General features: G+C 39.3%; 3 protein-coding genes and 1 long non-coding RNA gene across 4 annotated transcripts; all 4 read left to right on the forward strand.

Annotated features, from left to right (window-relative positions):
• The first annotated feature begins 321 nt into the window (after nt 1-321).
• On the forward strand, nt 322-3,221 carry LOC123500990. The gene is made up of 2 exons (XM_045249546.1): nt 322-1,434; nt 3,105-3,221. Exon 1 carries the CDS (start codon nt 492-494, stop codon nt 960-962), a length of 471 nt encoding a protein of 156 aa, XP_045105481.1. The 5' UTR covers nt 322-491; the 3' UTR covers nt 963-1,434; nt 3,105-3,221.
• On the forward strand, nt 1,512-3,109 carry LOC123500986. The gene is made up of 3 exons (XM_045249540.1): nt 1,512-1,551; nt 2,150-2,944; nt 3,105-3,109. Exons 1-3 carry the CDS (start codon nt 1,512-1,514, stop codon nt 3,107-3,109), a joined length of 840 nt encoding a protein of 279 aa, XP_045105475.1.
• Nucleotides 3,222-3,223: 2 nt separating the features above from the next.
• Nucleotides 3,224-4,424, forward strand: LOC123500991. The gene is made up of 2 exons (XR_006673526.1): nt 3,224-3,292; nt 4,125-4,424. It is a non-coding gene; the product is annotated as an uncharacterized LOC123500991 (long non-coding RNA).
• A 388-nt stretch (nt 4,425-4,812) lies between these two features.
• On the forward strand, nt 4,813-6,018 carry LOC123500987 (SCAN domain-containing protein 3-like). The gene is made up of 3 exons (XM_045249543.1): nt 4,813-4,829; nt 4,975-5,471; nt 5,666-6,018. The coding sequence occupies exons 1-3, from the start codon at nt 4,813-4,815 to the stop codon at nt 6,016-6,018; spliced, it is 867 nt and encodes a 288-aa protein (XP_045105478.1).
• The last annotated feature ends 6,158 nt before the right edge of the window (nt 6,019-12,176 follow it).

Raw genomic sequence — 12,176 nt, forward strand, 5'->3', positions numbered from 1 at the left:
ACAATCTTTTCAAAGCGAGGTTTTATTTCACTTTCCAGTGCCCCCCTCATCAGAGAATCCACATCTTGTAACTGGTTTCGCTTTTTTGTTTTAATATCCACCAGATTAGAGAAGCCTTTCTCTGCCAGATATGTTGTTGGCATCCGCACTAGATAAGTCATGGCCATTCGCAAGTTCTTGGTACTCTGGAATTCCTAAAGTGAGCACCAGAAATCTATTTCACTTCACGACCAATTAACTGACGTCACTCGGTAGTCAACGAGAAGCCCCGGCTACCAGTCCCACGTCAGTTCACTGCTAGTCCCCACGCAGTTCCACCACTCGCTCACCGCTCTCCACTTCGTTTTTTCACCGGCGTACTCCACACGGAGTTTAGCCTGGTAAGCTTTCACACTACGGCAAGTGTTAGTTTAGTGAAAGATACATATATGTTCTGCAGACATATATTGTAAGCCTTGTGTGACTCTGTACCGTTTCTTTCGGGCAGACTGATGTCGGACCAGCGGGACAAGGCTCACGAAACGCCAAGGCGTTCATCCTCGTCTTCCTCAGATAGAAAGAGACCTACCAAGGATTCCGTGGATATTCCTGCAAAGAAAAGGAAGTCTCCCCTGGTCGAGAGAGTCGAGGAAGGTTGTATTCAGCCACGGCCTGACCGTAGTTCACCGCCGCCAGTGGCGGGTCCCAGCCACGCCAACACAGCAGCTGAGTGTTCGTCCGGAGGTGACGACTTTAACCGACTGACCGCCTTGTTAAGTGACCTAATTGGAAAACTAGACAAGGAGCCAACGCAGGCTGATGTGTTGCAGGAAAGCCGTGCAAACTTTAGTGCCTTTCATAACATTTCCTCTTCTGAGGATGAAGCCACTGAAATTTCGGAATGCCTGCCTGATCCATTGGATGAACTAGACACGTTCAACTCCTTGCCACCTTCCCGTGACACGGACGAAGCAGATTTCTGATTACAAAAGTAATAGTCCCCATCGCTCGCTACATTAGCGATATCGGGGACAAAAAAGGCAAGACCTTAAATTCCTACCTAGATGGACTAAATAACAGCCTTAGGCTACTTTCGTCAGCTGTTAATTATATAAATCAGCTGAGAAAAGAAGTGGTAAGGATCCACGTTCACGACTCGGCCTTGGTAGACCTTTGCAAATGGGAGTGCGAGGTAGGAAAAGATGACCTCTTTCCGTTTGATGTGACGAAGAAATGTGAGGAGATACACAAGACAAGGAAATTAGGAAGGCCCTCTTTCCATCCTTACAAGTCCTCTGGAAGGAGGTTTGCTCCAAACAAGCAAACAACGAGACGGCACTATCAAGTTCCCACTCATTCTCGACCACGTTACCAGACGAGGCCTTTTTTAGGGCAGAGACATCCCCAGGGGAAGGGGATGCACTTACAAAAACCTCCCCAGTAAGCCTCTCCAGGGTGAGTAATGTTTTACCTCCTCTGGTTAATACCCCTGATAATTTTGTGGCGGGGAAAATCTTTGGTGCCAGATCACTATGGGGGTCTCTAACAAAGGACATTTGGATCAAGGATGTGGTACATGGAAATATACTTGAGTTTGTCAGCTTACCCAGACAAATTAAACCCCCAATCCTCTCAGCTTATCCGTAGCTGATAGCCATGTTCTGGACAATGCTTTGTCCTTGTACCTTAAACAGAAAATAATCGAAAGATGCGAGGCAGAGAATCATGGGTTCTTTTCTAACGTATTCCCTACGATCAAAAGAGATGGCACTGCTAGAGTCATCCTAAATTTAAGGGAACTTAATGATCATATTAACCATGTACATTTTAAATTAGACACTCTGAAAGATGTGATACAATTAATTCAACCAAAATGTTTTTCATTACCATGGATCTGAAGGACGCATATTTTTCTGTTTATGTTAAGCCACAGGATAGGAAATGGCTACAATTTATGTGGAAGAATCAAGTGTTTCGCTTCACATGCCTTCCACAAGGTTTGACATCAGCCCTCGGATTTTCACTAAATTACTAAAGCCTGCCCTCTCTCATCTTAGAAAACTTGGTATCATTGTGTCTTGCTATCTAGATGACTGTATTTTCATTGCTGCGTCAGCAGAGGAAGTTAGGACTAATGCACTCTATGCCTTACGCCTATTTGACTCTTTAGGGCTTACTATAAATGTTCAGAAATCTGTTTTGCAACCTACACAGGATATTAAATATCTTGGGGTTGTGCTAAATTCTGCTGACATGACTGTCGCCTTGCCTCCCGTTAGGAAAGAACGCATTAAGGCACAAGGCAGGCTCCTACTAAAGAAAGAGGTCACCTTGCTTCATTTGTCCTCCTTCATTGGTCTGACTGTAGCTTCGGATCCAGCTGTAGAGTTGGCTCCACTGCGATACAAATATCTTGAGATAATTCGGAACAGAGAACTTACCAGGACACATGGTAATTATAATTCAAAAATTACTTTGGATGACCATGCTAGGGAACTAATCTATTGGTGGATTCACAATGTAGATTCTCAGGTAAAATCACTAAGATCTTCTTCCCCCCAACTAGTTATGTTCTCAGATGCCTGCCTGACAGGTTGGGGTGCAGTAGTAGGAGATGCTAAGACGGGGGGCCACTGGGCTCATGAGGAATTGGATCATATCAACTGCTTGGAATTAAAAGCCATTCTTTTAGGCCTAAGATCCCTTTGTAAGGATACCAAAGAAACTCACATCCGCCTTCGCTCTGACAATTCCACTACAGTCGCCTGTATAGAACGTTGCGGTAGCACTAAGCCTAACCTTAATACATTAATAGAACAAATTTTTGAATGGGCTGAGTCAAGGGGAATTACCTTATCGGCACAGCATATTGAGGGCCTACAAAATGTGGAAGCAGACAAGGAATCCAGAGTCAAAAACCTAGATGCCGAGTGGATGCTACGGCCCCATATTTTCAAGAGACTTTGTCAGCTTTATTTTACACCTGAGGTTGATCTTTTTGCTACTCGCATCAATGCACAAGTGTCTGCCTACGTTTCATGGAAACCAGACCCATCTGCCACACATATTAATGCCTTTACATTGAACTGGACCAATAAAAAAGTGTATGCTTTCCCACCTTTCAGTATGATCTCCAGAGCCCTAAAGAAATTGCAAGAAGAGGAGGCAACAGTACTGATGGTTTTACCACTGTGGCCAACCCAGTTTTGGTTCCCCAAAGCTCTTCAGTTATTGGTGACCGATCCGTTCTCCTTCCTCGGAATTCCCTAGTTCTACCACAAAATCCAACTCTAACCCATCCACAGGCACAAAGGTTGGTGTTGACAGCAATGATGCTATCAGGGAATCATTCGAAAATCGAGGCCTTTCGACAGAGGTTGCCCAATTTTTACTTAAATCATGGAGAGAGAGCACTAAAAGACAGTATGGGCCACATATCAAAAACTGGTTGTGTTTTTGCATCTACAGGAAAATTAATCCCTTTCACCCACCTTTGAATGAATTTCTAGAGTACTTATTATCAGAATCTAAGAAGGAGGGACGAAGCTACAGTACCATGAACACCATACGGTCGGCTATATCTGCCATAGCTAATATAAGCGAGCATCCTGCTGGACAGCATCCCTTAGTCTCCAGATTTATGAAGGCAATTTTCAGGACAGACCATCTTTTCCTAGATGTCATACAACCTGGGATCCACAATTAGTTCTGAATTACTTAATGAGTCTAGGACTAGATAATGAATTACCACTCATTCAGCTTTCAGGGAAAGTAACAGTTCTCATGCTATTATTATCTGGTCAACGCGGTCAAACTCTGCACTTACTAGACACTAGAAACATGACTGTGTCAGAATCAAGAGTTACTTTCAGGATAGGTGATCCACTTAAAACCTCAAGACCAGGTGCCCATATGTCTGAATTGATATTTGATGCCTATCCCTCAGACAAAAAATTGTGTGTTGTCACCTCTATTGTAAACTATCTCGATAGGACAAAATACATTCGGGGCACAATCACTAGATTTTTTCTGACTACAAAACCTCCAATAAAATTAGCTTCGAGGGACACTTTACGCCGTTGGACGAAAAGTATTATGGAAGCTGCTGGTATTAATCTCAACATCTTTTCCCCTCATTCTACTAGGTCAGCTTCGACCAGTAAAGCAGCACTAAAGCTACCTTTGTCAACAATTCTATCGACCATTGGATGGACCAAGGAATCAACTTTTACCAAGTACTACAAGAAGCCAATAATTAAAGATGGTCACTTTGCCAGGGCAATCTTACCATAAGTTGTGTATATGTCCTAACAATAGGCATAGGTTTCGTTTTCATCTATGTATGTTTCTTTGGATTTTGGTATTATATACCTCTTTGTATGTATTACATGCAAAAGTATACCATTGTTCTTGGATTGGGTTACATTATATGTTAACTAAATACAGTGTGGTGTTTCGTTTTTATCCTACGCACTATCTCATCAAGCATCTGTGAGGTGTATGAAAATCTTGGTAGGTTTGAGGAAAGTCTCTAAAGTTCTCGTTGACTACCGAGTGACGTCAGTTAATTGGTCGTGAAGTGAAATTGTAAGATTAAACGAGTACTTACCAAGTATGAAGTTTGATCGCAATTTCACGAACAATTAACTGCGTCACTGAGGTATTAAACGCCCTCCCAACCCAAACCCAGACACTCATGGAACTTGGCTCGAATAAGCTTCGTAGTGTATGTAACCTGCTTCCTCAAACCTACTCTCTAAAGCAGTGATAGTCAACCTGGGTGCATGGTGCACCCCAGGGTGCATGATTTTTTTCAAAGGGTACATGGAAATAATGGGGTACATGGAGGGGTACATGACAAGGCTAGTGTGTACAAGAATGCACACTACGAAAAGGTGTTTTAGGAAGAAAATTGTAAGTGTAATGTAAGAAATTAATTTAAATTGAGATTATAGTATTAAAAATATGTGTATTATATTAGTATATTACACTCAGTATTAACTATAGTTACTATACTATAATACATCGGGAGGCATTGGCTGCCAAGAATTTACTGTCAAATGTGGGGAAAAGTGATTTTGACGAAATCATCAGTGATGTGGTAAAGATAGTGAATAATATCCGTGCAAAAGCAAAAAAGAGTCGCATGTTTGAACAGCTTTGCAAGGAAATGGATGCAGAATTTTCTAAGCTCCTACTTCATGCAGAAGTTCGTTGGCTGTCTTGTGGCAAAGTGTTGAACAGATTTCTAACACTAAGAGAAGAAGTGTGTGTATTTCTGACAGAAGAAGAAGACGAAAGGGCTGTCAAGCTCCAGGACAACTACTGGATTGCCAGATTATCATACATGGCTTCTATCTTTGAGAAACTGAATCAATTAAACCTATCCCTTCAAGGCTTTGGTGGGGATATTTTTGATGTCACTGGCAAGATTGAAGCTTTCAAGTTAAAGATTGGGTTATGGAAAAGAAAAGTTGAAACTAAGGACTTCGGTAGTTTCTCCTTCCTTGATCAGTTCTTGAAAGAGTGCAACTGGGAAGTGCTATCTCCTTCGCTGGAAGAAAATATTAAGGATTTTGTTATTTTTCATCTGGACAGTCTGGAAAAGAAGTTTAGTATCTATTTCCCTGATCAAGAGGCAAGAGCACTCGAAGAATGTATGTGGATTGTGAACCCTTTGTCTCAGCTAATACCAGATTAGCCAATCTGGAATCATTGACACCTACTTTGCTAGAACTGTCCACTGATTTTGCACAGAAGTCATCATTCCATGAATTCTCCTACTATGGAGATTTCTGGTGCTCACTTTTAGGAATTCCAGAGTACCAAGAACTTGCACGAATGGCCATGACTTATCTAGTGCGGATGCCAACAACATATCTGGCAGAGAAAGGCTTCTCTAATCTGGTGGATATTAAAACAAAAAAGCGAAACCAGTTACAAGATGTGGATTCTCTGATGAGGGGGGCACTGGAAAGTGAAATAAAACCTCGCTTTGAAAAGATTGTTGGAACAATGCAGCAGCAACCCAGCCACTGAATATAAAACCTTTTTAATTTGCTGTTTTATAACTTGTGTGTATACAATGTGATATTCCATTTGTATTTTTTTTTCAAACCATTTGAAAAATCACATTATTTGTACATTTAAAATAGAAATACAAAAGGTATACACATATAATTATATTGTTTTATTATACAGTTACCACCTATATAATTGTTTAGGACCAAGTAGCTATTTTTTATATTTAAAATAGAGACCTAATACTTTTATTTATATATTTTCGGTCTTAAAAATAAAAAACAATGTGATTTTTTTTTTTTTTTTTTTTTTTTTTTTGTCGACGGCGCTAGGGTACATGAATTTTTCAAGAGCTCCCGGAAGGGTGCATGATCTTAGAAAAGGTTGAAGAACACTGCTCTAAAGGACTGACGTGGGACTGGTAGCCGGGGCTTCTCGTTTAATACCTCAGTGACGCAGTTAATTGTTCGTGAAATTGCGATCAAACTTCATACTTGGTAAGTACTCGTTTAATCTTACAATTATACGCATTTGGCGAGAATCCGGTCGGCTTACCACCCGCGCCCCCAAAACCTTCCCCAAAGGAGGACCTAACATTAGATAGTGAACCACGACCTCTACTACCCAGGGATCCCATCAACAAAGCAAACGCATCAGCCACTTTAGCAGCAGACATAAGATCACTCTCTCCCCGTTCTTCTACATGCCTCAGAATATTAAAGGGTAACTTGTTCTTCCATTCTTCCAGGACCATTAGATTGAGCAACTCCGAAAAGGTGGTAATGTTAAGGGCGGCTAACCATTTCTTAAATTGTCTTAGTTTCTCACTAGCAAATTCAAAATAGGTGTGAGACTCTGGTTTCACATATTTTCGAAACTGTTGTCTGTATCCGTCAGAAGTGATAGAGTAGGCGTCTAGAATGTTACCTTTGATCTCTTCATATTCTACCTCATCACTAAGGCCGTTGTATACCCTATAAGCTTTTCCTACTAGCTTAGGGACAAGGAGAGACACCCACTGATCCTTGGGCCATTTATTCCTATTAGCAATGCTCTCAAAAGTGCAAAATGACCCGTCAACATCAGATTCATCAAAAGCAGCTGTAGCGGGATTAAAGCTTGCCAACTTTTTCTTTATATCTATTTCTTCCCCTCTAAACTTAGCATCATTTCGTAGGGCTAACTCCTGAATTTCTGACTCTTTCTCCTGCCTTTTAAGTTGTAACTGAAATTCTCTCTCTTCCTTTTCTGCCTGTAGTTGCATTTGTCTTTCCTGTAATTCTCTCTCTTCCTTTTCTGCCTGTAGTTGCATTTGTTTTTCCTGTAGTTGCATTTCTTTTGCTTCTTTTTCTGCCTGTAGTTGCATTTGTTTTTCATGCATCCGGTATTCTAGTCTAAGCTTCTCAATTTTGCACTGACTTATCCTACTCTTATCCTGTTCTTCCTGGGGACTGTGTATTATAGTCCTCGTAGAGGCTTCTATGGCATTTCCTAGCAACTGACCTTCTTGCACTAGATGTTCAACAACTGCATTCTTAATGACCTCTTTAGTCATCTGAGACGTGATGGGAACATCAAAATGTTTAGCGATGGCTTTCCATTGGACGTTCTTTATATAAGCACCTTTAAGTTGTTCCAGAGAAGGGTCGGCACAAAAATCTTCAACGTTTAACTGAGCGGAAGCCATATTAAATAGATGTTAAACAACAACAAAAAAAATGATAAGCAAATTACTTAAGTGAGGAACTTGGCAGAGTGATAATAAAGGCAACCTTGGAAATTATCTAGATTATACTTAAGTAAACACTTATGAGTACAATCACTAATGAGGGGGTAAACTAGAGAATTACGGCATTAAGAGGGATCCGGATTACTCTAGTTACGAGACTTGAGAGTGAGGAGCGAATTGTACTGAGACTTGTTATTGATAAGGAGGCGGATTAGTCTGAGAGACTAGTTAAAATGGCCGATTCTAACTAGCGAGAAAAATTATCCGCGAAGTGAGGGGATTGAGGGTTTGCATGAACATATGATGATCCCAACACTTGGATAACACTTATTACACACCTGCCTATGTGCAAAAAATAGAGATAAGTGCTATCGGTGAACACGCCTTTCTACCTGGTTTCCTGCTCTACCACTGCTATGCGATACCAATGAAAGTCACGAAGCACGTTTAACCCAAAAGGAGCTACTTGATCGCACAAAGGTAAATTTAAACCACACGCAGAGTAAGTCACAGAAAAAAAACACATCAAAGTCACAACACCACAGAAACACACACAAAAAAATAATGTAATCACAGAAAAAAAGTCACTGGAAAATTGGAACACTGAACAGGGGTTCAATAGTCTTGTCACGGTCGCCAATTGTTATGTTCATCGGTCAAACGGGTAAGATTGGCATCCGGGAGCCGGTGAACAATAACAATAAAAAAAAAAAAAAACACTGCAGGTTCAACTGGTGAGGAAATGCAAAGGGGGCACTTTAAAAAGCTATTTCAATAACCCATAATGAAACTGACACACATAGATATAACATGAGACATGAAACACAAATATATAACATGAAACACAGAAAAATGACATACACATACATATAACACAGAAATAAATACAACAATAAAGAACCCAACTTAATACCTAACAATAATCCTAATCCTTTATGGAGGCAATGTGGAAAACACGGGACGAGGGGAAGTGATACTTATGCAGTGTCGCAGTGGTGAAGTGCTGGGTGATGGCTGATCCCACGGTAGTTCCAAGAGGCGTTGTGTTCACTGGTTGAGGCATGGACCTCGACTTGACTTTCCAGAAAGCCGAGCTTGCTTTAACACTTCCGCTGGAGTCGAATGGGGCCACGTGAATCCAACTTCGGGACAGTAGCGGGGCTTCATGAGACGGTGACATGGAGGGTTCATGAGATGGTGGCATGGAAGGTTCACGAGACGGTGACGTGGAAGGGGAGGCGGAGAGGTGGCGAACGAGGTAACAAGCGGAGGTGGTGATGGTAGTGGAATATGTTACGGGCGGGCCGTAACACTGCTAAAATTTCCATCTTCTCCAAGTTACTTCCAGTTTTACCATCTTGAGTTGTGCACTTATATAAATCACGGATTCTTGGTTTACTTTTAACCTTAACCTGAACATATTTACAGAACACTTCTGGATTATCTTTGATAGTTTTTGCATCTCCTTTACTTTCAACTTTATTTATTTATTTATTTATTGTAAACTATCTACCTAAGTTTACAAGCAGCTTCTCAAGTGTTGTCAGTTGTCTTTGTGGATTATAAACAAAACTCAGAAGCATCATCTGAAACATCCACTGGTGGGTTTATGTAAGAGATGGGGAAGTTGGTGCTTTAGGTAATGCTCACAACTCCTAAGATATAGACCAGTGAGAAAGTTCACAATGCTTAAATACCTGGATGTAGCAGTATAGGGAAGGATATTTCTTTGTCTTTCATTTCCTCTCTTGTACCCTGAATATTAATTGCTGAGCAGAAGTATGGATCATCATATAAGTGAAAATAAATGAGTACAGTATATATATATATATATATATATATATATATATATATATATATATATATATATATATATATATATATATATATATATATATATATATATATATATATATATATATATATATATATATATATATATATATATATATATATATATATATATATATATATATATACACACACACACAATAAAAATAGACATAGAGAAAAGGTATAATATATGGAGGAGAGACAGAGTGGGTAAAGGAGGAGGAGGAGTCATGATGGTGTTAAGGAAGGAGATAGTGGTAAATCAAGTGGAGTTTGGGGAAGGAAAATCAGAAATACTGTATATTAAGATACATATTAATAACAAGGAGTTAACAATCATTGGAACATATGTGCCACCAAAAACAAACTCATGGACTAACCAAGAATATAAAGACATGATCAATGACACAATAAGAAGTCTTACAAGAATCATTAAAGAAAGGAGAAAAGTGATATTGGTAGGAGATTTCAACTGTAAGGAGGTGGACTGGGAAAATTATGAAAGTGGTATGGGGGAAGAAGCCTGGGCTGAACCTAATGATAGATAATCTGATGGTCCAAAGAGTAAAGGAAAACACAAGATTCAGAGGAAACGATGAGACGGCGAGATTGGATCTAGTTTTTACAAGGGATATACAAATTAACGATGATATAAGATATAAGTACCCATTGGGAAAGAGTGACCATGTAATATTAGAAATGGATATAGAAGGAATGGAAGATAGAGATGAATCATACAAAGGAGACCGATTAAACTACAGAAAAGATGATATTGAGAACCTCAAGAGCTATTTTAAAAACGTAAACTGGGAGGAGATGGAAAACTCAGAAACGGTTCAAGAGAAATATAACTTATTTTTGGAAATATACAAAACAGGAGTCAGGAAATATGTCCCGAAATATAGATCTAAAGAAGAAGGAAAGAAAGATTGATTTAATGTAAGATGTGCTAGGGCAAAGGAGAAACGAGATGGAGCATGGAAAAGGTGGAGAAGAAACAGAAATCCAGAAAATAAGGAAAACTTCAAAACAGCAAGAAATTAATATGCTAAGGCGAGAAAGGAAGAAGAAAGGAACTATGAAAAGGACATTGTCGAAAAATGCAAGGAGCAACCAAAATTGTTTTATCGATTCATAAATGGAAAAATAAGACAAAAAGAAACAATAGGAAGGTTAAAAGGAGAAAACGGAATGGTGGAAGACCCAAAAAGTATGGCGGAACTGTTAAATAGTAAATTTCATGAGGTCTTTACTAAGGAATCCAAATTTGAAAGACCACAGAGTAATAGAGAGACTGTCCATATGAAAGAGATCAAAGTAACCAAGCTTGAGATAAAAAAGTTGATGATGGAACTAGATGAGGAAAAGGCAATGGGACCAGATGAAGTCTCAGGCAGAATACTGAAAGAATGTAGGGAAGAACTAGCAAATCCTATATACAACATCATAAAATGCTCAATAGAAAATGGAACAGTGCCAGTGGAGTGGAAAAGAGCTGAGGTGGTTCCCATATATAAGAGCGGAAGGAAGGAAGAACCTTTAAATTACAGACCGATATCACTAACTAATGTAATATGCAAGATGTGTGAAAAAGTAATAAAGAAGCAATGGATTGAGTTTCTTGAAGACAACAAATTAGTAACAAATAGCCAATTTGGTTTTAGAAAAAGTCGGTCATGTGTAACAAATTTATTGAGTTTCTACTCTAGAATAGTTGATAAAGTACAAGAGAGAGAGAGGGATGGATTGACTGTATTTATTTAGATTTAATAAAGGCATTTGATAAAGTGCCACATGAAAGATTACTATGGAAGTTAGAGAAGGGTGGCTTAAAAGGAAGCACATTGAGATGGATGAAAAAATTACTTGAGGGAGAGAGAAATAAGGACGATAGTTAAAGATATGAAGTCCAAGTGGAAAACAGTAGACAGCGGAGTGCCACAGGGGTCAGTATTGGCGCCAATACTTTTCTCGTATATATAAACGACATGCCAGAGGGAGTGAACAGCTACATAAATCTGTTTGCGGATGATGCGAAACTGTGCAGAGTCATTAAACATAAAGAGGATTGTGAAATACTACAGGAAGACTTCAACAAGATCTGGAAATGGAGTAAAAAATGGGAGATGGAATTCAATATGGACAAAAGCCATGTCATGGAAGTGGGAAAAAAGTGAAAGACAACCAGTGGGAATCTATAAGATGGGAGATGGAGTAGAACTAGAAAAAGTAAAAAAAGAAAAGGACTTGGGAGTGACAATGGAAGAAAACAATCAACCGGTAAGCTATATTGATAGAATTTTCAGAGAGACGTATAATTTGCTAAGGAATATTGGATTAGCATTTCACTATATGGACAAAGAAATTATGAAGAAATTGATAAGTACTAAAATAACACCTAGATTGGACCCCCCATAAAAAGAAACACATAAGGAAATTGGAGAGACTACAAAAAATGGCTACAAGAATGGTTCCAGAATTTAAAGGGATGACATATGAGGAGAGACTAAAAGCTATGGATCTACCAACCCTGGAACAGAGAAGAGAGAGAGGGGATCTGATACAAGTTTATAAATTGATTAACGGAATGGATCAAGTGGATAATGAGAAACTA

Source organism: Portunus trituberculatus, unplaced genomic scaffold, assembly GCF_017591435.1.
Source record: "Portunus trituberculatus isolate SZX2019 unplaced genomic scaffold, ASM1759143v1 PGA_scaffold_63__7_contigs__length_466372, whole genome shotgun sequence".
NCBI lineage: Eukaryota > Metazoa > Arthropoda > Malacostraca > Decapoda > Portunidae > Portunus > Portunus trituberculatus.

Bases quoted from the DNA above. Each gene is read 5' to 3' on its own strand.
- LOC123500990 (XM_045249546.1), top strand. From the start codon at position 492: ATGTCGGACCAGCGGGACAAGGCTCACGAAACGCCAAGGCGTTCATCC.
- LOC123500986 (XM_045249540.1), top strand. From the start codon at position 1,512: ATGGGGGTCTCTAACAAAGGACATTTGGATCAAGGATGTG. The intron at 1,552-2,149 runs GTACATGGAAAT...TTGACTCTTTAG, and splicing joins ACATTTGGATCAAGGATGTG to GGCTTACTATAAATGTTCAG.
- LOC123500987 (XM_045249543.1), top strand. The intron at 5,472-5,665 runs GTAGTTTCTCCT...CCTTTGTCTCAG, and splicing joins AGTTGAAACTAAGGACTTCG to CTAATACCAGATTAGCCAAT.